Source organism: Platalea leucorodia, assembly GCF_965183815.1.
Source record: "Platalea leucorodia genome assembly, chromosome: 1".
In the NCBI taxonomy this organism is placed as follows: domain Eukaryota; kingdom Metazoa; phylum Chordata; class Aves; order Pelecaniformes; family Threskiornithidae; genus Platalea; species Platalea leucorodia.
In genome coordinates, this window is record NC_138823.1 from 142,529,868 (window position 1) to 142,553,577 (window position 23,710).

The following is a 23,710-nucleotide window of genomic DNA, read 5'->3' on the forward strand; positions in this document are numbered from 1 at the left end:
GTACAGTGAGTGACAGCCTTGGACAAAATCCAAGTCATACATTAATATCTATAGTAATAGTAATTAAACCAATGTACGTTAACGCAGAATAAACAGTAATCGGCAGCTAACTCAACGACTGTAGTAAGCTGTGCACTCTAGCCACAGGATTCTTTGTTAGAAGATGCCTGATGGACACTTCAGACTACATGTTGTTTAGAGAAAGGGAACAAAATCTTTGCCAAGTTATGCTTGTGTTAAGGGAGAAAATACAGAAAAGTTATGGGCTCGAAAGTGCTAGAAAAAAATTTAAGCAAGGCTCGTGCTCTTAATATTTTTTATATCAGAAAAGGAGAGGCTGTCAATGGAAAAGATCTGAAAAAAAATCTTCGGAACACTACTTTGAAATAAGCAGAACCATCTAGTAGCATGATATTTTTTATGAAACTGTAGCTAAAGGATGTTAATACCTATATAACCTCTACATTGGGTGCATTCACTTATTTTTATTAATTGAATGTACTTTATTCTGTGCCGCGTTTATTACATTCTATGTGATATTTGCTGTGACTGCCAGGGAAGGGTAACGATAAAGTCAGAGGCAATGAAGATGGGTGCTCATCTAACAGGTGCTCCACTCCCTTTGTTCTTTGTATACACATATTCAAATCACATAAGGCAGGGGACAGGATAGGGCCTGTTAACTCATTGCTGATTTCCCTAGCAAATAAACCAGCAGCTGCAGGTCCAAGCCCTGGCTTAGCGCTGAGAAAAAGGTGGGATTTGTGTGGGACAGGATGCTTTCATGGAGCCCTTTAGCCAACTTCTTTTGGGACTTACAGTGCAAAATATATTTTCTGCTTGTAGGTAAGAAACAGTATGAATTATATTTGATTGTCACTGTGGAAATGTGGGTTGGTTTTATACTGCTAAATTCAAAGATATTTCTGTTGTATTGTCAGATGTTTTTATTTCAAGAAAGTAGCCTAAAAGCTTTTAATCAGATAGTGTCACTTTCTTTTATGAGTGAAGCTATAAACTTTTAGCAACTGACAAAAATTAGTGCTATACATAATCTGTGTATAAAACACGGGCATTGATTACATATATATTGTCAGATTTTATTAATTAATATATTATGCATTCTTTTTAACAAGTAAGGCTGGACAGGTTCTGAACCAAAGTTTGTACAGAAGCTGTTACACATCTCTTTAAAAATGTATTATGTTGAGACACTGCTGATGCATTATTTTTCAGTTCATTATGATGCCTTATCATTAATAGGGAAAATTTACATGTAATACTTAAATGTACTTGGTATTAAAACTAAATTAAGCTTTCAATCAAGTAAAGAATGTCTTCCCATTAATAGTACATTTGTTTGGTATCTGGGTGCAGTTTTCATAAGCATACATTTGTTATCCATGCACTTGATAAAAATAGATGCTCTGTGCACTTTGACAGGAATATCCTGTGATCAAATGTTAGATAAACTTATATTTCTACAAACTCTTGTAGTTCACTTCTTCTGTATTTAATTGGTTTTGTCAATATCAACAGAGGGAATATATAATATTACAAATGTAGTGCATCCTCTGCTCATTCATGTGTAAGGACGATTTTTCTTTTATCTTCTTTGTGAACTTCATATACAGTCACCTCGTTTCCTTGATTTTGAGCTAAATACTTCATCAAGGGTTTTGGCTTCATAACAATTGCAGTTTTATATGAAGATTATTGGATTTCTGCTTTAAAAATGAAAACCCTTGTTGATAAAAACCACAGTGAATATAAACTTTATCTACATTACAACTTTATTGGACATTTTTTATTAAAATCCTGCAAGAGATACCGGTACGCAAGCAGAGTGCTTTAGCGTACGCGGTTGTTCACCAGGAAGCCTGATCGTATACCCTTACTCAGACATACACATTTCCTAGTGCGGGAAACGTGCAGCTTGTACGTTGTATCACGACAAGAATCGGCTGCATTGGGCACATGACCCAAAGCCCACCAAAGACATTGACCTCAGAAGCTAAATTTGAGTCTAATAACGAAGCTCAGTGGCACTTGTTCTTGGGCAAAAATCCCAAACTGGGGAAGAGTATGCCCGAGTCTCTCCTCATATAAATGGGGGTATCGGAGTTGCAGATTCCCTGGTCCATTATATCTGCTTGGTTTTTTCTTTTTCATAAATGGACATATTTACAAAAAGTGTAAAAACTATTATCACTGATCTAGTGACATTTTACACCAAGTTTGGGGTTTTGGGAGAGCTGAAGAGCTAAATGAACACTCTGGTGAAAAGCAGTTGAGAATCCAAACTCACTGGGACTAGGAGATGTGCATGTTAAATTCAGAGAATGATAAAACCTTGCTAAGCAGGTTTCAGTTTATGCCGTAAACTCAAAAGTTATGTCATAGTTTTTTATTTCAACTAAAGCTGCAGCCCGTGTTTTATGTCAACAATGATACTGTTGTGCTTGCTAATACTGGCGATAGCAAAGTGAGATGGAAGCAAAGCACAGATCACTGAGCTCCAAATGGAGGTCATTTTGGTACAACCCTTATGATCATGATACAAAAACTAGTTTTTGGAATTCCATTGTCTTGGAAAAATGTGTATTATATTTAGAAACCTATAGAGATAGCCTTAAATTGTATGGAATTTGTGCCCGATGAGAATGAAGTTAAGAGTTTGGCACGTTGGCTTGATTTCACTATTAACATTAATTAATTAAATTAATTAATTTAGTCATAACAGTCTTCAGTTTTAATTAAAAATCAAAATTAGTTTAATAGAATAGAATCATAGAACCACTTAGGTTGGAAAAGACCCTTAAGATCATTGAGTCCAACCGTTAACCTAGCACTGCCAAATCCACCACTAAACTGTGTCCCTAAGTGCCACGTCTACTCGTCTTTTAAATACATCCAGGGATGGGGACTCAACCACTTCCCTGGGCAGCCTGTTCCAGTGCTTGACTGCCCTTTTGGTGAAGAAATAACCCTTTTGGTGAAGAAGATAAGATAACCGTTTTGATGAAGAATATTGCAGGCTGCAAAAAGTTTGATCTCTCTTAAAGCCAGAAGTCTCCTAGCCTTGCGCCTGTAAAACCCTTGCCTTCAGGAGAGCACCATTATCTAGTAACTTCTCTGAGCCTCAGCCTGCCTTGCCCGTCGCCCTGCCGGCCACGGAAGAGCTCCCGCATGCTGATGGCACTCCACGAAATCAGCCCAGCAGACCCGGAGGGAGCAGCAAAAATTGCAGTCGCCCAAAGTCACTCCTGAACAGACTCCAGGGGAAAAGCAGGTTTCTGCCCTCACCACCTCTGGTCTTTGCTAAAAGAATTTCTTTAACTGCAGATCAAAATGTCTTTCCCACCTGTTACATGCAGCCACTTTTCCCCATGAATCAAATGGAACAAAGTTACTTTACAGTTTCTATTCCCACATTTTGTAACTGAGAAGAAATTAAGTTTTCCAGCCACAATTCTCTAGATCTTGCTGTGTTATGGTGGTACCTTCTACGCTGGTGGTCCCAGTTATCCTAGTGCTCACTAGGCCTGCTTGGTTTTTGGTAATTTTCTGCACAAACAGATCTTTGAGAAATATTATTTGTTATACGTGTTTTATGATTACACTGCAGCTGTTACAGGCTTCTTGTCCTACAGCACAATCACTTATTGACAGCTAAATAAACTCAAAAATTGAGCAATGTCATGCCTAAAGAATGAGGAAGGATATGGACATATCTTCTAATTGATCATTCACATTATCTCCCAGTGTTTGACAGATGGTTTTGATTTCATTCAAGGTTTAAAAATTGAAATGTATTTGATGGGTTATATGAACTATATTTCCAACATTACATATTTTGTGAAGGATTTTACTGAGGAATTACGCTCTTTTTTTCAAATGGGCAACAGCAGTTTAAATCCGATTTGTATTGTAAGGTTTGCAGGGAGGAAATTCGCCTCTGAGAAATGTTACAACAACCAACAAAACTAATCTCCCATTAACCAGAGTCTAGCAAGTCTCTAAGAGTTGTGCAGCATTAGAACAGTGGAAGAACAAACAGTGAAAGAACAACATGCCACAAATATTATTAAAAAGAGGTAGGGGAGGAGGCTTCACTTTGATGTGCTTCAGCCATTTCAGGGTTTTGATCTAGAAAAAGTTAAGCATGTGAACATCTCTGTCCTGTGTATCCTCCACTTAAGCCTCTCCATATGTTTCTACACTCTTCCTCCTTTTTTGTCCCATTCTCCTCCCACCTCAGCTGTCCCCCAGCCGTCCTTTCCACATCAGCGTCCATGCAACCTGAAGTCCTCTGCCCGCTTCCTCTTTAGCCCCTAAGAAAGGTGGCTTTGCCAGTCTTTCTGTCAAAGGATTTCGCAGTCTTTATACACATTGCCCCTATAGTGTTCTGCCATGTTTTCCTTTGGTTTCCCTGCCATACCTTCAGAAACACTGCAAGCTGGCTTCTCTAGTTGAGTATAGTATTGCTCAGCTTTATGAAAAGTGAAGCCAGCCACAAAATTACGTTTTTTTGGGTATACTTTGTAGCTGGCTTTGTATTGACTATGAAACTCACTAGTTCCTGAATGGACAGAATACGACCAGAGATTTCGTAGCAATAGGGGTTTTTCCTGAAATACAGTTAGCATCTCACAGATGGTTTTGTGGGCGCCTTCAGCAGCATGGACAACAGTGCTGGCTACCCATGAGCCAGTCCCCTCCCACACCACCTCTGCTCTGCCACTTTTCACGCCCTTCCGGAGTACCTCTAACGTTAATTACTGGCATTACATACTGCCATGCTGCATCTGTTACCCTCACCCCCTTTTTGTGTCCCTACCCTCATCCCCAGCAACAGTCTTCTTTGCAATTAGCTCAAGTGGCAAACAGCTGTGCAGTGGAATTTGAAGATTCTAACCCCAAAGACAGATACAGATACTATATTATGCTCCCGAATTGATATTTTTATCTTTTCCTGCTATATAACCTAGGAAATTAGACACAAATGAACCTTTAACAATTTCTTTTTGTCATAAAGACAAATGCTATGAAGGTAGGAAATTTAAGAAACAAGGTTATCTCTACATTATATTAATCTTTAATAGCACAGTCACATATTTTTCACACATAGCTCCCTCTGTCCCCCCTTTCCAGGTAGAGGGTATATGTACTTCAGCTGGGGAGTTACTTTTTTGTTACAGGTATTGGGAAGCGTGTCAGGAATCACAGAATCACAGAATACCAGGTTGGAAAGGACCTCGAGGATCATCTGGTCCAACTGAAGATGTTCAGTAGCAGGAGAAGAATAGATGGTGCCTGGTGAAAGCATTGCATGTTGCCCTGGGCCGTGCATTGTCTCTCTCAGTTTCCAGTGTGCTCTTCAGCAGTGGTAGACAGATTACTCAAATCACGTTTTTTACATATTCTTACTAATAAGAGGTTGCTTTTTTCCTAGGGTTTTGACCTAGCACTTGCAGTGTGCTTTTCAGCAATATTGAGCACTCAAAGCTGAGCAATTAAACCTGCAACTCAAGTCAATAGGAGTTGCATCTTGAACACACTAAAATCTGTGTATACATATATATATTGAAAAATACAGTCCTTAATATTTCAAATTGATCATCCAAAATGAGTGGTTATTTTTGCTGTTAATTTTCTCTGGGCTTAAATTCCTCATCTGTAAACTTGTATCAGTTATAACGGTGCTGTGAAATCAATTCATTAATGTCAACACTTTACACCATTGCTGTACTTGTGAGCGCTGTGGAAAAGTTCACGTGGAAACGGTCCTAAGAGTAAAGTTTGAATAATGTTCTATAAATCTGTCTCAGGCTGACATAATGAAAAATTATTCAAGAATAATATATGGGAAAGCCAATGATTAACTGAGGAGTGGCCTTTTTGTACCTAGCGGAGGCAGGATTCTTGGAGAACAGGATTAATCATGTGGCTGAAAATTTTGCTTTTGTGCATACCAACAACGAACCTTAATTCTGCTCTTTCCTAAAATTGGAATACTTGACTTTTGGAAGCTTAGTAATGTTTCTTGAATTTAGTCTTACGTGTACAGAGCAGTCAGCGATAATAGCGATATATAATTTTAATCAGACAAATTCATGGAAGTGCTGCTTGTTAGATTTTCAGTTAGTTTCTCAGTATAACTGGCAAAGTAACACTAAGAAATTTCTCCCTACCTAAACCAACCCAGAAAAAAAAATCCTAAAAATTTAGTTTGCAATCCAAGACTGTTGGACAGTATAAGACCTAGAAATTGGGTATATTTTAAAGGGAAAATACTTAAAATATTAAGGTAAATGCATATTTTCTCATTTTTGTCTAACTTTCAACAATACAAGATCCTCTGCCCAGAAATCACAAATATCCTTCCTTTGGCTTTTCATATATTTTAAAGCTGGAGCTCTGTAGCTAGATCCAGCTTCACCAAGGTCAATGAGTGTTTGCCCCTCTCTTACCTGAAATCTGAGTTATAACCATACAAAAAAGTGTAAGCTCTAACCTTGGGAGTTTTTTCTCTGTCAGAATTTCTCATTTGAGTTTTCCAGGGTTTCCATTTGTGTTTTGGGTTTGTTTATTTGTTCTTTTATTTTTATGCAGGTATTTGTTCTGCCTTAAAGTTGACAGTACCGTCTCATACCATCCATGGTATTGAGGGGCAACCACTCCATCTTACTGTTGACTACAATTTCAATGCTACAGCTTCTGAAATCCAGATAATTTGGCTTTTTGAGAGGCCTCAAAGTAATCCAAAATACTTGCTTGGCTCTGTAAATCAAACAGTAGTTCCAGACTTGGAATACCAGCACAAGTTTACCCTAATACCACCGAATGCATCTTTGATGATCAATCCATTGCATATCAGTGATGAGGGCAATTATATTGTAAAAGTCAACGTCCGTGGAAATGGGACAATAGCTGCCAGCCAAAAGATTCAAGTAGCTGTTGATGGTAAGTTAGTAAAATATAGTATCTTCATTTTGAAAAACAAAATTACAGTAGTTTTGAAGTACTGGTTCTTAGTATCCAGTTACAATAAAATATAATTTAATCTAACCATACATGAAGAAATACTAACAACTAAGTTATGTTATTTTCTACTGCTGCTGGAGGGAACGCTGCAACATGTCATCTTTAAACAAAATTAATATATTGACTAATGTTTCAGGATCATAAGTAAAAAATTGAAGGACTATAGAAACCAATAATTAATATTAAATTAGACCAACTTCTATGAAATAATGTTTCATAAGGTTCTGCTGTGCTGTCAGTCATGAGGATGCATTAACTTTCAAATAGTATTTTTCCCTGAGAAACTCTTCCCCGAGGAAATCTGCAACCATTTGCCAACTCAGGATTTTATTCTGCCTGCAAGCTAGAGGACTGTGGCAAGGTGTCCCTAAAAAAGGAAAGACCACAATGGGATTTGAGGGGGCAAAATTCGACCCCACCTGTAGAATCTTATTCCAGTGTCTTATCCCACTGTTTCCAGTTTTTTTATTGGAAGATTTAGTTGTTGTTCACATTGCCTATGCTGTACAGCCAGTCACACAGAGAAGAGCTGACTGACCCTTTATTCTCTCTTTTGGTAGATGAGCTGTCTACTTGGGCCTACCATCTTTTACCTTCTGTCACTATCAAAGAGGAGTCATTGACTTTTGCCGGTGACCTTGTGTCTGTAAAAGAAGCCCAGATCTGAACTCCTAAAATACCGAAGTTCCCTCTTTGTTCTTTACTCCTTGTAGCGGGGATAGAAAAAAAGGGAATTAGAAAATAATGATCTGAAAGAATGACAAGAAGCAACTGTAATTTATGGATTTTATGGAGGGAGCCCTGTAACTCTTGGGCTTGGAATAAAGAAATGAATGACGTAGGAGCATGATAAGGTTGTAGCTGCCATTTAACTCCCACACCCATCCCAGTTTGCAGTCATCCTCACGACTGAGTTGACAGCATATTTCAGTGGTGCCCAGTGTCAGCAAAGCCGCAGGCAGCCATACTGGGGAAGTCGCACACTGTGGGCAATGTCGTGCTTTGCACTCTTTTCATTTCTGTGGGATTGCTTATGAGGCAGGAGCTGGAGGCTATGGTGTACCTGACTGCAGCCTTTGTCGTATTACCAGTAATATAAACAGTCTAGTTTTATTTAAGTACTAGAATGATTCTTACAGTCACCAGCTGAGAATATGGACTTCTTTTTTCAACCTTTAACCACATTTAATAAATAAAATTTGAAAACCGAGTACTTTCCAGAGAGGATGATGACTGCTATTTGTATCTTCTTGACAATGAAGACTGTAATATACTGGCTCGTCACTTTTATAACTCTCCATATCTCTTTATTTTACAGTTACTGTCACAAAGCCAATTGTACATACTGAACCATCTTCAGGGGTAGTGGAGTATGTAGGGAATATTACATTAAAATGTACTGTGGAAAAAGGTACAAGGGTAGTTTACCAGTGGATGAAAAATGGGAAGCCTCTCCCTGCCGGCCCTAATTACACCTTTTCTTCAAACAATGCAACGCTTCTAATCGTTCCTGTTGTAAAAGAAGACATTGGGAATTACAGCTGTCTGGTATCTAACCCTGTCAGTGCAATGGAAAGTGAGATAATTGCACCAACCATATATTGTGAGTATATGAAATATTCATAATTACCTTTGTATAAATGATCTGGCTGGAAAGAGTTTTGCTAGGCTCTAACCCTCATGTCCTCAGGGATTGAACTGTCCTTCTCAGAGGAGAGCTGAAATCAGACGGGTCAGTACCTACCTTACCACCAGCCCTGTTCAGATATAACCAGTTTACCCAATGGCACTGTGTGAATGGCACAGTGCAAGCACTGGAACTGGATTCCTGTCCAGCCAAGGGCTGGTGCTCGCTCTTGCTTTTGCTGGGCTCTGTAATCTGGCAGCTGGTAGACAGCCCATGCCCTAGACTTGTTATGATTGCACTACCAGCATATTCAGAACCTACACCTCTTACTATGTCCTATTTTCCTCCTCCTCCTTTCTTCTCTGATTATCCATTCTGCTACTTATTTATTTTTAATTATAACTTGGAAGAATCGGATGAGGGGGTGTCTTGCATGTAAAGCGTGTGTGGGGGTCGCTGAACTGCACCAGGAGAAGAGAAAAAGACTGCCTAAATTAGTGAAGACTAACAAGGACATTGTTAGACGAGAGCTGATCCCTTAGGTGCAGCTTATCAAATTTACAGCAATGCAGACATGAAGATGAAGGAGCTGCTGCAAAGAGTCCTAAACAGGGCAGATGTGAACTGAGCTTCCATTCACATTAGACAGAAGAATCATGATAAAATGCTCTACAAGGAAATAACCAGCACTGGTGGATTTTTAACTTATCGTTACCGTAATAACAAAAAAATCATCATATTCTTTCCTCAAGGTAGCACATTTTTAAGTGCCTGCTTTTGTACAGTCACAATCTCAGCTCACTTAAGCGCTTAAAGTAGTAAGAATGAGAGCTGCACGTGTATGACTGCGCTGTCTCTACTGCTTTTCTCACTTTAATGAGCTATGAATGGACCTTATACACCTCTCTCTTCAAAGAATACCTACACAAAACCTGGGGATGCTGTATCCAGCACAACCTGACAGCCTTCTTACAATGCAATAAAATCAGGTCAGGCTAGAAAAATATCTGCCACTCTTGCTACCTTTCAGACTGCTCTGTTCGCTTGTGGCACAGCCCCTTCGGCATTCACGCTCCCGACCTGTTGCGCACAGGACTGGCTCCGGAGCACTTCTCGCACTGAGGGGTGTCTGGGACACTTGCACTGACACGGTGTGTGCCCTCCAGTCCCAGTTCTGGTACTGCTTCCTCCCTTCTCCCGCACTCAGCTACACGTATTTTCCAGCAAATTTGAAAAATCTTTCCAAGTTCTAAACTGGCAACCTATTTTTGACCCATTGTTTAGCAGAACTTTAAAATCTCAAAGTTACTTCGGTGTCCACATTTCTGGAACCTTTTGTTGTTTGAGTGATTGCGATATACAGCTCGAAAGATCTGTATATATGAAAAACTTTGAGATTCAGTTTTTCTCCACATGTGGAAATATTGTTATAAATATTTTCATTTTCGGAATGTACTTTTTATTTCATCAGAACTGAGGTTTTGCTTCATGCGTAATTTCAAATTTGAAAAAAAATATTAAGAGAAAAGAATGCAATGCTGAAAGACTGCAATTGTTGCGCTACTATCTGTATCCAAGTTAGTGATGGGAGTTGGGATCTTACTTCCTGAGCTATATGAATAGTTACATAATTCGGTCCAACCTCTGCCTGGAGGGGCAGTTTGTCTCCCAGCTCCCAGTTGTCAATAACAATCCGGAACAGGCCCCGGGATCTCTATGTGCCATATGTCATTGCTGCGGGGGAGTTACGGGGGGTGATAAAAAAAAGGTCACTCACAGTAAATACCTGCCATCTGCTTGGAAACTGTAACAGTCTCGTGGTGATAGGAGCAATTGGAAATATTCCCACAGAGCAGTAAATTGTTACTCAGAACAGATGATTTATTATTTTACAAGTCATTTAGTTAACTGGCTTTACTGAGACAAGAGGCAGATTTCAGTTGAGAACGATACTGGAAAGGAGAAGTAGAGCTGAGGGATCAATGAAGGCTGTCACTGTGGTTTTTACTGAGAACCAAAAGTGTTTTGTTCTTCATTTCTCATTAATATTATGCTGCTTCTCCATTAGCTATGATGATAATGCACCCCAGAACATGGCCATTGCAGTAGTGTGACCCAGAAACAAATTATTTCAAGACTGGAAGAAGCTGCTGTCATGGAGGCTGCAGCAGAAACTGTTGTACTGTGCTGCTGGAGTTGAATTTAACAAAGTGGGATTTCCTTCCTTGGGACTTCCCAAAGCTAGCATATATTTAGTCCTAGAGAGGAAAGGGTTAATTACCTGCTTTTCAGAATCATCCTTGAAGCTGTGTCTATGCCTCAGCTACCCAGTGTTTAGGGATCTTGATGCTGTACGCGATGCCCAGGAGAGGCAACAGACTGATCCAGGCGAAGCAGAAGGGTTACCCGATGCTTGTGTTGACTTCGTCAAAGAATGCCATTTTTCAGACCTTGCCAAGATTTGACTGTTCCTTCAGAAAACCTTTCTTTGGTTTTTTTCAAACATACTTCCCCAGCCAGTGTGTGTCAGTGTTTTTATAATGGTTTCTTTCGATTTGCAGCTTTCATACAAAAGTGTAGTAATATTGTTAGTGTTACCTATCTATGCTGCACTGTTATGATACTGATAAAACAGCAGAACTCAATTCTGAGTCTTTTGCAGACTGTGGCAAATCTCCCACTATAGTGAGGGGGCACAGAGACCAGTCAGCTATTCCTACCATTAATCTCTGTTTACATATGTCAAAGGTTATATTATCAGTGAAAATAAAAGCTAATTATTCTAAGAAAGAAGGATTGGATAGGAGGAACCACTGAATTGCTCTGAAAAGTAAAAAAGTGTATTCCTGCCCATAAATAGTGTGTGAGGGGTTTTACTTTCATTTATAAAAAAATTAAAGTTCAGTATAATATATATATATTCCTCTCCTTTCCCATCTGAAAAAAAGGAAGTAAATACTATGCGTGATGTTGGGCCTTCCTTAAAATGAGACTGCAAGAAGCTTACCACTAAGAAATAAGTAGAGAAAATAAAAAGTTTGACAAGTTTACATTGTGAAATATGGACATTTGGTTAAAAGTGGACTAAACAGAGGCCATGGTGTGATAGTCTACATTCTCTTGTCTAAGCCTTCACAAATAGAGAAGAAAACCCGGAGCCACATACAAAATGGCCTGTTTTGTGCTGCGTGCCTATGTGTTCTTGAAGAATAAATCAGTCTCATAAAAAAGACAGACGATAAAAAGAAGTGTGCATGTTAGAGGAAGGTCTAATGTCAGCCTGAATTTCCTGATGAGAAATAAGAGTCTGGAACGTGCCACTGTGCCACTTTATGTAGCAGGGAATTTCACATTCAAACATTATCTTATACGTTATCTTAATGCTTCCAGACAACCATAGGAAGGTGGAAATATTACTTGATTGCACTGTCTATAATGGGCATAATATTGACTTACCTGTCTTTTTGCTATGCCATTCTGTGTGAGGCACTTGTCAGCAGCTTTACTGAACTTCAGGGATCCTACCAAAAAGAGGTCTCCCGCTCATTCTGCATATTTTCTTCTTTTGGCTTCTTTCCATATTAGGTCTGTGCATTTTTGATTATGCATGTAAGCCCTTAGGGAATTAGCAACATTAAAATGATTAGTTCTTTTCACTGGAAAAAGTAATGTAATAGGGCACATTTTGATTATTATATTCTCTACATTAATTTCTATACTTAGATCCCTGTAAAAATAGATTTTAACATGTAAAGACATAAAAACCCCGTGATCTGAAATGATCTATTAAAAATAGCATGGGAAATACTCTTATCATATTTAAATATATTGTTTCCCTTCCCATTTTCCTATGAAGATTACCCTAAAAATACTTCGCTGCTCAATTTTCTGAATAATGAACACATGACTATTGGACCATATATGCCTCTTCTAATTATATTCAGAAACACAGCTTTCTTTCAGCACAAGGACTTACTCTTGAAAGAAACATAAATGTTGAAATTGTCGAAGCCTACTAAAGTGGGGGGAAGGTTAAAGTTTATTTCAGCAGTCATTTATGTAAAACTTTTTCTGAAGTTATCTAAGGCACAGCCCACTCTATGTTATACCTGTAGGACAGTTCCCCAAAAAATTATTATACAGCAAAGTATTACAGTGAATGTTTATATATATTAAGGCTAATTCGTTCACTTTTAAATGTGCAGAGAAATTAATTACTTACGCCAGTAAGTTTGGCATTTAAGTAGAAAGGGTCAAATATGCCCCTGAAGAAGTCCTGCTCCTTTACTTCATGGCTTTTCCAGCTGTTTTCAGTTTTCATTCTTTTTATCATACTGAATGATGCATAGACCTGTGCTTTCCCTAAACAGTGATTAGATCAGTATTAAGTGGGTGTAGTCTGAAGTAAACTTAGTACGGATCAAATTATTGAACTGAAAGCCTTTTAATTGAAATGATTGAATCCAATGCCAGCCACTCTAAAGGCTAGTCTAACTTAAAAATTCTAAGTTTAGAGATATGCTTCTATTTAAAGTTTAATTATATACTTTGATTTTAATTTTTCCACTGTGTTTTCTTTTTTTTTCAATGCAGATGGACCTTATGGACTTAGAGTTAAATCAGATAAAGGTCTGAATATAGGGGCGGTGTTTACAATTGACATGGGGGAAGTTATACTGTTCGACTGCTCAGCAGATTCAAATCCACCAAATACTTATTCGTGGATTCAAAGGGCTGACAATACCACTCATGTAATCAAATATGGACCCCACCTGGAAGTTGTATCTGATAAAGTGGCCCAGAAGACAATAGATTACATGTGCCGTGCTTTCAACAACGTGACTGGAAAACGAGATGAAACTCACTTCACAGTCGTCGTTACTTCTGTAGGTAAGAACATTAATTCATTGCTGTAACTGTAATGTCTGAGCTGTGTCAACCCCAGAAAAAGGAAATAATTCTTAGAGAGAGAATATATATCAGAAGTGAGGTCTTGCTAACAATGTAGTAAAGGGGATTTTGGCCATTCAGCGGGATCCGGGTTCTACTCGCAGCGTGACACGGCTTGGGACAAGACCCACTAAGATGCTGAAGTTTTGTGGGTTTGACACTACAATATATTTGGCCATTTGGAACTTTATCCCTTGAGTAGAAAAACTTCCTTGGTAGACAAACCTCATCAGGACCAAGTAACGTGGCAGAATTATATGTCTCTTACTCTGTTTCTTTCTTTTTGCCTCTAAAAATGATAAAGACAAATGGAGAGAATGAAGCAGAAATCTGCTGAATGCCAAGGCAGGCCTTTCCTCACAAGGGCAGATTTTGTCCAAGGCTCACTGTCCCACAGCTTTGAGGAGCTGTGAGCCCGGAGGCCACCAGCTGACCAGTACATGGGAAAATTTCAAGCATACATCAGTGACTAAAATAACCAGGCACAGACTCACAGCAATGAAAGTCTTTTTGATATTTTTCCAGTGTGGTTAGGTATTATAAGAACCTTAGTTTAGTGTATGATAATAATGCAAGCTGTAATGATGAATGGCTTTATTACAATTTGTTCATAAAAATTATTTCACTGTCATATTTATGAGTCTATGGATTGACTGCTAGGTTCTGCTGAAGGCACACCTTAATTCCTCATACATTATAACCTCAGTTCCTGTATCAGATTGCGTTAAACAGCAACAAAGCAGTTTTTTGAGAAAACCTCCAGAAGCACGCAGCGAAGACCAAGATATTGAGGAAGTCTGTTATCTCTTATTGATACAGATTGATATAAGTATTTTCAGATAAGAAGTGTATGCTATTAGTGTTCAACAAGATAGAATAGATTGCCTTTTAGAAAATTTAACAAAGCAATATTGGTTGTGCAGAACAAAGAGCTCAGCCATTTGTTAGTCAGATAAACGAGGAGAGCAGATGTCCATCATTCAGGCTGACTTACGGATTCATCACAAATCCATGGCTTTCAGTATGCTGAGAGGAAGATGGATTGCAATTTTACAAAGCTAATACTGCACTTTAAAACTAAACATTGTGGTTAGTGGTGAAAGAAAATGCAACCAGAGCTCTGTGTCAGTAACAAAAAACATGACGTTTCTCCAGGAAGTTCATGTAGGCTATGATATATATGTGAGCATTTATCAATAAGTGTTAAGAAATACAGCTGAGATTTCCTTTCAAAGGCTGAAAAGAAGGGAAAACTCCACAGCTTCATGTTTAGTTGCACTTAAAAGCATACATTTCCTAATTACAAATATTTTGCCTAAATAAAGCTTTTTAAAACATTTTGTCCTGTGTATTTGCAAATTTAAAAATATCAGTTTCCCCCCATATTGCCATTTTCTTCTTGATGAGTATTTATTCAGATAGCAATAAATCCAGATGTCAAGCCTACACTTTGCAGTGCAGCACTGATTGACTCGAAGAGGTATGAATTCACACACAATGCTAAACCTCGCAGATCCTGCTCAGGCTAGATTCTGGTTGGAACTGATTAAGCACACTAAGCAAAGACTATCCATATTATTCCATATCCCTTCTCCCTGTCCCCATAATCCTAAATACAGAGCCTGGACCGTGCATCTCAAGATACTGGAAACCCCGTTTTCAGCAGCAACAGGAACTTCGATGTTTCAGAAGACCTTAGACAACTTCCCCCTCTAAGGGACTGAAACTCACCTATATGGCGCTATAAACAGCTGCCTAATTAATGCTAAAATTAATCAAGAAAACAATTATATCAATAAGTTACAATTATATTAATCATTGCACTAAGCTGTTACCCAGTTTTAGCCAAGAGTAGTTGGATTTTAAAATAAGAGGATGTATCTCATTATGTACACAAGTCATTGCTCAGTGCTCAAGTTGAGTCAACTTGAGTGTGTTAAGTGCACTTAAAGAGCACATCTTTGTTTTCTGCACCGGTATGCCTGTGGAGATAAGATTTATGGAGTCTAAATTTGAAATTCTTCATTTTAAAGAACATTTTTAAAGACTCAGCTGATTCTCCAGCATTTCATTTGTTTTTTTTTTTTTTTCTGAGGAGAGTAGTACATTGAAGGAGTATGAAAGAAATTTGGTGAAATGGCAGTGATTTATTTTCCCGTATGTTCAGGATTCATCTGATTTGAAATCTACATATTTCATTTTTGTGATAACCGCTGCACGCACAGCCAGCACAATGCCAGTGAATTACATGCAGGTGTAAGTAGATGTAAGTAACTCTGTCAGTCTGCACAGGAGTTCATAGATGTACTGGAAACACATCCAGCTAAATAATACACATTTGAATTGTACTCATAAAGCTGGCACTGATAAATATGCAGCATTAATTTACCTCTATGGATTGTGACACAGCCTTTAATTACATGAATTCTGCACAATTCAGAGCGAAAGGAGGAAATTAAGGGTGCACAAGCAACTATGTCTGGCATTTCCTAACTTTCACATTGCTGTCTTTGCAAATTCTATGCAAATGTTTTCAACATGGTTTTGTGTATGTAATTATATACATATTGTATTTGTGTTTTATCAGTAAATCAGTATTACATATCTCAGCACAAGATCTGAGCAAAGGAAAGAAATACTTTGGATATAATTTGGATATTTAGACATGAATACAAACAAACATGATTTATTGGCTTCTGATGGGATTTGATAAACAACCAGACTGTCAGTGATCTGAAAATCTTTAGAAAAAATACAACAGTTCAGTTATCCCCTCCTACTCTACAGGACCTACAGCTAGGAGGATTTCCCTGCCATCTAGCACGAACTGCTCACCTAATTGTCACCTAATTTCTTGGTAGTTTGGTGTCTCTATGCCTAAAATTAGAATATTCATCTACTTTTTGTGATGCCGTAATTCATGGATTACGTTTACTGACCTTCATTTAGCTCTAGGTACCAATCTGTTCTGGACTCATTTCTCTTATGTGTATCATTGCTTTTCCAGTTCAGGAGATTTTTGGGGAAAAAAAAATATTACCAATTCCCAAGAATCCAAATTTTCTATATCTAGTTTATATCTCTATGCAGGTTTACTAGCTTCAGATGAATTTCAAAAGATGCATTTTTTCAGTTTCATAATAGCACACGATACAGAACAAGAGACTAAATTACAGTACTCATCTTCTTTGTCACAGGATTGGAAAAGCTGGCCCAGAAAGGAAAATCTTTGTCATCTCTTGCAGTAATAACGGGAATTTCATTATTTTTGATCCTAGCTATGGCCTTTTTATTCATATGGAAAAGATATCAGCCACATAAAGGTATGTAAAAGTTAAGCACACTCCAGCTCTTCTTTTAGACCATCAGAGCAAAAAGAATGATTTTTCTTTTTTTCTTCTTTTCAGTGATACAGCAGAAGCTGCAGAGCAGGTACAAAATAAATCATTCTTAGGTCTTGAAGTCCTTTCCATCAAGATACTTGCATTTTATCATATTAATTTTCTTTCCTTGGCTTAACACATCAAACTGAAAAACATGGTTATGTTTTCTAGGCCAGAGGCTGATTACAGGAAGGCACAGACATTTTCAGGTAATGCTAATGAAAGAAATGTGAGCATAAGGTCAAAATCCATTCCTGCAAAAAATTACCATCTCCACGTACAAAAAGAAAGAAGGAAAGGAAGGGAAGTGTGTTTTTAACTTGGGTTGCACACCTACCTCTATGTTAGCTGACTTAAGATGAAACCAAAATGGCAACAGGTCAGCATGGGTTTAGCTCACGCCTGGCGTTCACAGCAGTAGGTACCTGTTGGCTTGAATTCTAGCTGTTAATCCTGGTTAGAATTACCTGTATTCTGCTGTTCTCACCAATATGAAATAACTTAGTGTTCTTACAGGATAGGAGTGCAAGGGGATGTGCCACGGGAGGATCACACTTCTAAATGTTCATGGCACCAATCAGTACCAAAATCGTGAGACGTTAACGTGACATTACAGTATATATATTTTAGCCTCTACCGCATTCTGTACTACCTTTCTCTGTGTCATCAGGACCCAATGTGGTTTTGTCACTGCCTCTTTTCCCTCCACAATCCTTCCCACGTCATCCTGGGCAGGAAAGGCTGGAGACCGGCCATCCTTTGGAAGGGTAGCACTTTTGTTCCCATCCCTTTCTACCAAAGCATATGAGCAGGCCCTAAGCTGTTACATGCGAGAGGACAGAGAAGTACATGAAGCTTAGGAAGGTAAGAAATTCACTTGAGCATAGATGGTCATTCACCCCAGCAAGTGGTATCAGAGGAGAGAATCTCAGCACTGTCTCCAGTGCTGCAGCCTTTGCTGTGGAGTGATGCCCGAGAGACAACCAAGAGTCTCAAATCTCCTGAACAATAGAGAAAGAGACTCCCACCCTAACTACAAGTTGTATCTCAAGTCCCAGATACAATCTGTCAACTGGTTTAATAATGTGGCACCTATTGCTTTCATATTTCCTTTTTTTATTCTCAGCATTATAAAAGATTCAGGTGGAACTGCTTCATTACAGTGTAGATGTGCTGAGCTTATAGACTGGGCCTCTTTTCTAAGGGAAATGAAAGTAAATCAGTCTGTTTAGCTTTCCAGCGAGGAGTCCCAATGGCTCTACCAAAACTGTTACTGAGGTTAGCAAGAGGCTCCTCACTTGGTCCGAGGTGTTGGAGATAGCCAAGCACTGTGCACACCGGCTGCGCAGCTGCCCTGCCTCGCTCCACGCCAGCTTAGGAGCTTGGCAGGGAAGTGGTTTAAAGCAGATCAAACAACCAATATTCAGATGGTTTAAAAATTAGGCCAAATGACTTTGCCCATCGTTATGTAAGCTGTCTTTTCCAGATTCATACTACATCTCGATACCTTTTTCCATTTGTTTGTTCTAACTTTAGGACATGAAAGCGCTTTGGATGATTTTGGGATATATGAATTTGTCGCTATTCCTGATCTTGCCAGTGGTTCTAGGGTATGTGATTTACATCATCATCTGATTGTTTCTTTTCTATTATTTCTTAAGGTGTACTAAATATCTGTACTAGAATCCTTCTGTCAGTTTGCTCCTGTTGCTTTTCACAGATGTCTCTATGACACAATATTCATCGCTGTTGTTTACCCAGTGCTTACTCTTTCTTTACTATGTTACTAGTTCAGTACTTGTATTAACATGGTGCAGTAAGGAACTAACCAAGTTCTAAAGGGAACAATCTCAGTTCAGTTATCCTATATTAAAAGAATATTAGTAGTATTGGGTAGATGGGTAGCACTGAACCCCTTCTGTCACACAAGCAAATTCTTGTGATGCCATTTTCTCCCTTGGCCCTAATATTGCTGCTCACGCAACATACAACTTCAGCAGTGCAGAAAAGCCTCAGGAGGGTATTTAAAGTTTTCATTGTAAAAATATCCTTCGGCTGGGGCTGCACAGCTAGAAGGCGCATCCCCTGGGTGGTGGATAGGGGATCCCTCTCTGGGGGGTGCACCGGATAAAATTGAAGAAGGTGCCGCGAACCAACGCAGCCTAAGGGAAGGCCACCCTGACAGAAAAACCACTGGCCCTCCAAGTCATGGGGGTTGGGCAGGAGGCCAACTACCTCCTCCCGGAAAAAAAAAAAAAGTTGCAGAAACGACGAGCATCAACTTTCAAAAAAACCGAAATGGCGGAGATGGAGAAAATCAGTAATGAAGTGAGGAGGAGGAGATGGAACTGGATCGGTCATGTCTTGAGGAAAAAAACAACAGAAGACTGCGCTGTGGCCCTTGGGACTCCAGAGCACGCAGCCGCGGACCGATCGAAGTGGAAGAACGATGTTCGCACCCTGTGTGCCTCCTGGCACTGAGAGAATTCAGATTCAGATTCAGATTGTAAAAATATGCAAACTAAATCTCACCTGTATTTCATAAGAATTATTTTGTTAGCTTTGTGTATTGCAGGGGGAAGACTTAAGCACATGAATTTTGCTAGCAGAAAAAATCCTACTACATATGCTACTTCTCTGGATTGTGGCTTTGCTGACATTACTGTATAGCAGTTGGAGATCATTCTGATGTGGTGCAAAAGGACAAAGGAAAAGTGAGAAAGAGGGCCACAAAATTTAGGGACAACAGACTGAAACTGGGAGGAAGTAGACGAAGCACTTTCCCTTTGCTAGGGAAAATTTCTGGCAATATAGTCTGGTACCCTTGGAGAGCATCCATATGGTCAGGTAGGGGAGAGCTCTTAAAACATGATCACACAGGGTCCCATCAACAGTCACACCTATTTTGTTATTATGAGTAGTTCTCATAATACCTAATATATTAGCAAAAACCAGTCATAGATTAATAAACCCTTTTCTCTGCTGGGGTCAGATGATTGAAATAGACATTTCTAGGGCTAGAGTGCTATCATAAAAGTTAGCGGAGAGGACAGGCTTTTACAACAGCAGAGATAATAGGCTTTTAGAAAACAGAGGAGCAGAACTGTATCTGTGAAAGTTTGTGACCATAGGAGGCTTATTAAGTACAGAGATCAGGCCCTAAATAATCACAGCCGTAGGCACACTATGATATCCTTTAGGATGATCATATCACAAAGTGACATTCGTGCAGAATTGGGGCCTTAGTAGGTCATGAGGGAGAGAGAGGTGACAAGGACAACAAAATGGATGTACGAGCAATGAAATCTATTCTCATTTCCAGTAAAATTTCAAGAAACAGGAGAAACTCCACTGGTTCATGTTCAGTTACTCAGATTTATGGCATTGCAGATAAAGTCAGCATTTGATCCACTAATTCATTGTAGATAGCAGAAAAAGGGAAAAATAAGAAAGTGGAGATAATGAAGAACTGGAGGTTGGTTAGAGGCAGGAAGACTGAGAATTCCTCATGGATGGGGAGTCTGGGTGTTGAGTTGACATAAGAGCAGATTTGTGTACTTAACGTATTGAACAAATTCATTATTACTTCATTTATGGAAATTCCTTGCAGTTTCCTCTCTTTGATATGCTGCTGGGAGTTTTATGCTGAACCCTTTCCCTGAATATTTTCTCCTTTTTTACTATCTGTTCTCCTGCTTCTCTCTTTATTAAATGTTCCTTCCTTGACTTGTGGTACACTAATATAAAATACTTGCTATATTAAACACAGGAGCTGCATCCTAAATCTTCTAAGATCCTAACTGAATTTAAAACTATTGCTTGCCTTACTATAAATGTGATGAAAACTTACTCAAATGAAATGTAAACTAGTAGAGATGAACTGTTAAATCCACACACAAACCATTGATAGGGAAAAGTTAAAGAGAACTTACATTATCATTTATTTAATTTCTGTTGAATCTTTTCCCATTTGTACTTACAGTAGGAATACTCTTTGCTACTTCTAGGTTTCAAGTCAATCTGTTCCTGGCTCTGACTTTGTCCCAGGCCAGGATATGCTTAGTACGGTTTATGAAGTTATTCAGCATATTCCTGAGCAGCTCCAACAAGACCATCAACAGTAAGTTAAAGCCTGTGTGCGCTCATGTGGTAGCTCAAAGACAAATACTTTTGCATCCAGAACAATTTACATTTTGGTAGCTGGTGTTTGATGCCGGTGAGAGGGGTAAGGAAGGAAAACAGGCATAAGCTACATCAGTTCCTCCACCGTTTCTTATCCAGTCCCTCACTTGTCCTTGACTCCAGTCCGCTGTTTCATCATGCCAGTTTTGTCTAAGTGTGAAAAACAAAAGGTAAGATCCTCAAACACAATTTCAAATGAAAATTCCCAAATTTTTTAAGAGGGTGGCTATAGTTTCACAGCACTGAGACATCAGCACTTCCCACTGAGCAGGTTAAATCTTCAATCAAAGACGTTTAATCGGTAGCATGGCTTCCAGACCTGCCGGCCATGTGCCACGTAGAGTTAGGGGTTTTTTTTTTTGCAATGTTGAAACTGGTCAGCTGATCAATAACCAGTGGTTGTTAAAATGGTCACTGAAATATTAACGGACAATGCTTAGTTACCTGAGTAAGCAATGTCTTAATTTGTATCTTAACTAATGATTTAGAGCAAAAGAATTCTTGTTCTGCGGTACCCTGGCTGGGAACTCCACAGAAACGCTTTTGCTGAGTTAGTTAAATACCAGAAAGACCACAGCACTTTGTGCTGATGCAGTTAGTGTCTGGTAGTCCTGGTTTTGTTCAAATCACCTACTTCATAGTGCTTCTTGGCATAAGAAGAGTGAATACGCTGTAAAGTTTCTGTAATTGTGGTATAGCTGCCATAAATCTGTTGTGAATATCGACAATCTTTCTTACAAATTAAGAACAGCACACAAGACTTCATTTGGTAACAAGCTTATTATATCACATTTTCCGTGTTTCTATGATGTGTTCTGTTGCTTTTATGGTTGAAAAGGAAAATACATACTTTTACCAATATACTACTCAGTTGGCTGTGTAATCACAATGTTTATGTGACTGCATTAGCATTCAGTACTTACACTTTTAAAAATTTTGTGCAGGTTACATTTTTAACTGTGTGGCCAAATTATGTATGCAAACATGCAGGTATGCTTGTAAAAGCAAGCTGATCAGTGAGAAAGCAATAATGAATTACTAATGACATTTTTGTTCTGCTTGGACTTACTCACTTTGAACCTTAAGATGATTTTTTAAACCAGATGTAAAAAATAGCATTCATAAAGTACATCTTTTCTTATTCTTCCTCCTACATGTCTTCCTTCTCAACTTTCTCACTGATACGCGACCCCTCTAAAACAGGAATAAATTCAAAGTAAAGGTAACTTGAACTTTGTGACAGCTCAGATTTCAACTCAAACTTCGCAAAACATATTCTGTAATTGTAAAGGACTCATTTGCATAAACCCAGTTGCTGTTCTTTTCATATATTGAGATTTTAAAAAAGAAACGTAGGAACAAAATTTTCACTAATAAAACAAAATCTGTTAAACGTGATAATGGGTAAACTACTCAGATTAGAAAGACCACTTTCATGAATTTTCCAATTCCTGGCCTGCCGCGAAGGAGCGCTCTGAGTGGTAAATAAATAAGGACAGCTAAGTCAGTACTGGTACTTGCACCAGGATGCTTCACCATTCAAGGAAAAAGCAAAACACCACAGAACAGGGAACGGAACTAGGAAAGTAATTCCAGACTCCTGTAGTGCAAAGTAATGATTGCTTATGGAAGGATCCCACGGACTTGGTATACAGCCATCTGTACAGTAATCAGCAATGTTCATGGGAAAAATGATACAGAACTTGCCTGCACTCTGCTTATGGCAGGAATTTCTCTTTGTGCAAAACAAAAGAACGGACGCTATGGGAGCCAAACAGGTTTGTTGGCAAACTGATCATTTTACTCTTATTCCCAGTGGTTCTGACTGGAACTGCTGTAATTTCATAAATTTATTAGAATTAATGTGCACAGAAAAATAGTCAAAAACACTGTTTCATTTTCAGATTTACAGCCTGAGAATCTTTCAAATCCTCTTTGAATCTAACTTCTACAGTGTTAGCTGATATTCTCTCTCTTGCTATTAGAAATCCCCGTGACAGTACCAGCAAATTTGCAGACTAGCCAATGCCTAACACCCTGGGAACAGCTTTTTCCTTCCACTTTTCCTTATGCTTTTATCAGCCTTTTTATCCATTCGTCCACAGATGTACATATGCCTCTGACACTCTAAATAGTTACAAAATTTTAGATGCGCCCCAGCTCTTAAAAAATAAGAATACTGCTGGAAAGTAATTACACTCTTAAACTCTCTTGGGTTTGGTCTGACGGACTCATAACCTAATTGCAGTCAAAAAATTACCTGAGATGATAGCTGGCTTTGCACTTTTATGTTCACATGGTGATATTAGTCACTGTTCACAACAGTCTTTTGCAGATTTCCCTCCCCTGCTCCCCTAAAGAATCAAAGGGAAAAGATGAAATCAGTTTTTGAGGAAACTGTTCTGCTCCATCTCTGGGCTCCACAGTCACCGGGTGTTACGTGACTGTCACACACACAACTATTTCATTAAACACACTCTTTTAAGCCATTTTTGTGGGTCTTTTTTTTTTTATGACCCCT

General features: G+C 38.8%; 1 protein-coding gene across 1 annotated transcript; it reads left to right on the forward strand.

Annotated features, from left to right (window-relative positions):
* Positions 1-776: 776 nt before the first annotated feature.
* On the forward strand, positions 777-23,211 carry HEPACAM2 (HEPACAM family member 2; the record flags this gene model as incomplete). The annotated part of the gene is made up of 10 exons (XM_082320405.1): positions 777-846; positions 6,616-6,966; positions 8,366-8,650; positions 13,268-13,564; positions 16,822-16,947; positions 17,032-17,056; positions 17,179-17,216; positions 18,544-18,617; positions 21,015-21,127; positions 23,175-23,211. 10 exons carry the CDS (start codon positions 777-779, stop codon positions 23,209-23,211), a joined length of 1,416 nt encoding a protein of 471 aa, XP_082176531.1.
* Positions 23,212-23,710: the final 499 nt, after the last annotated feature.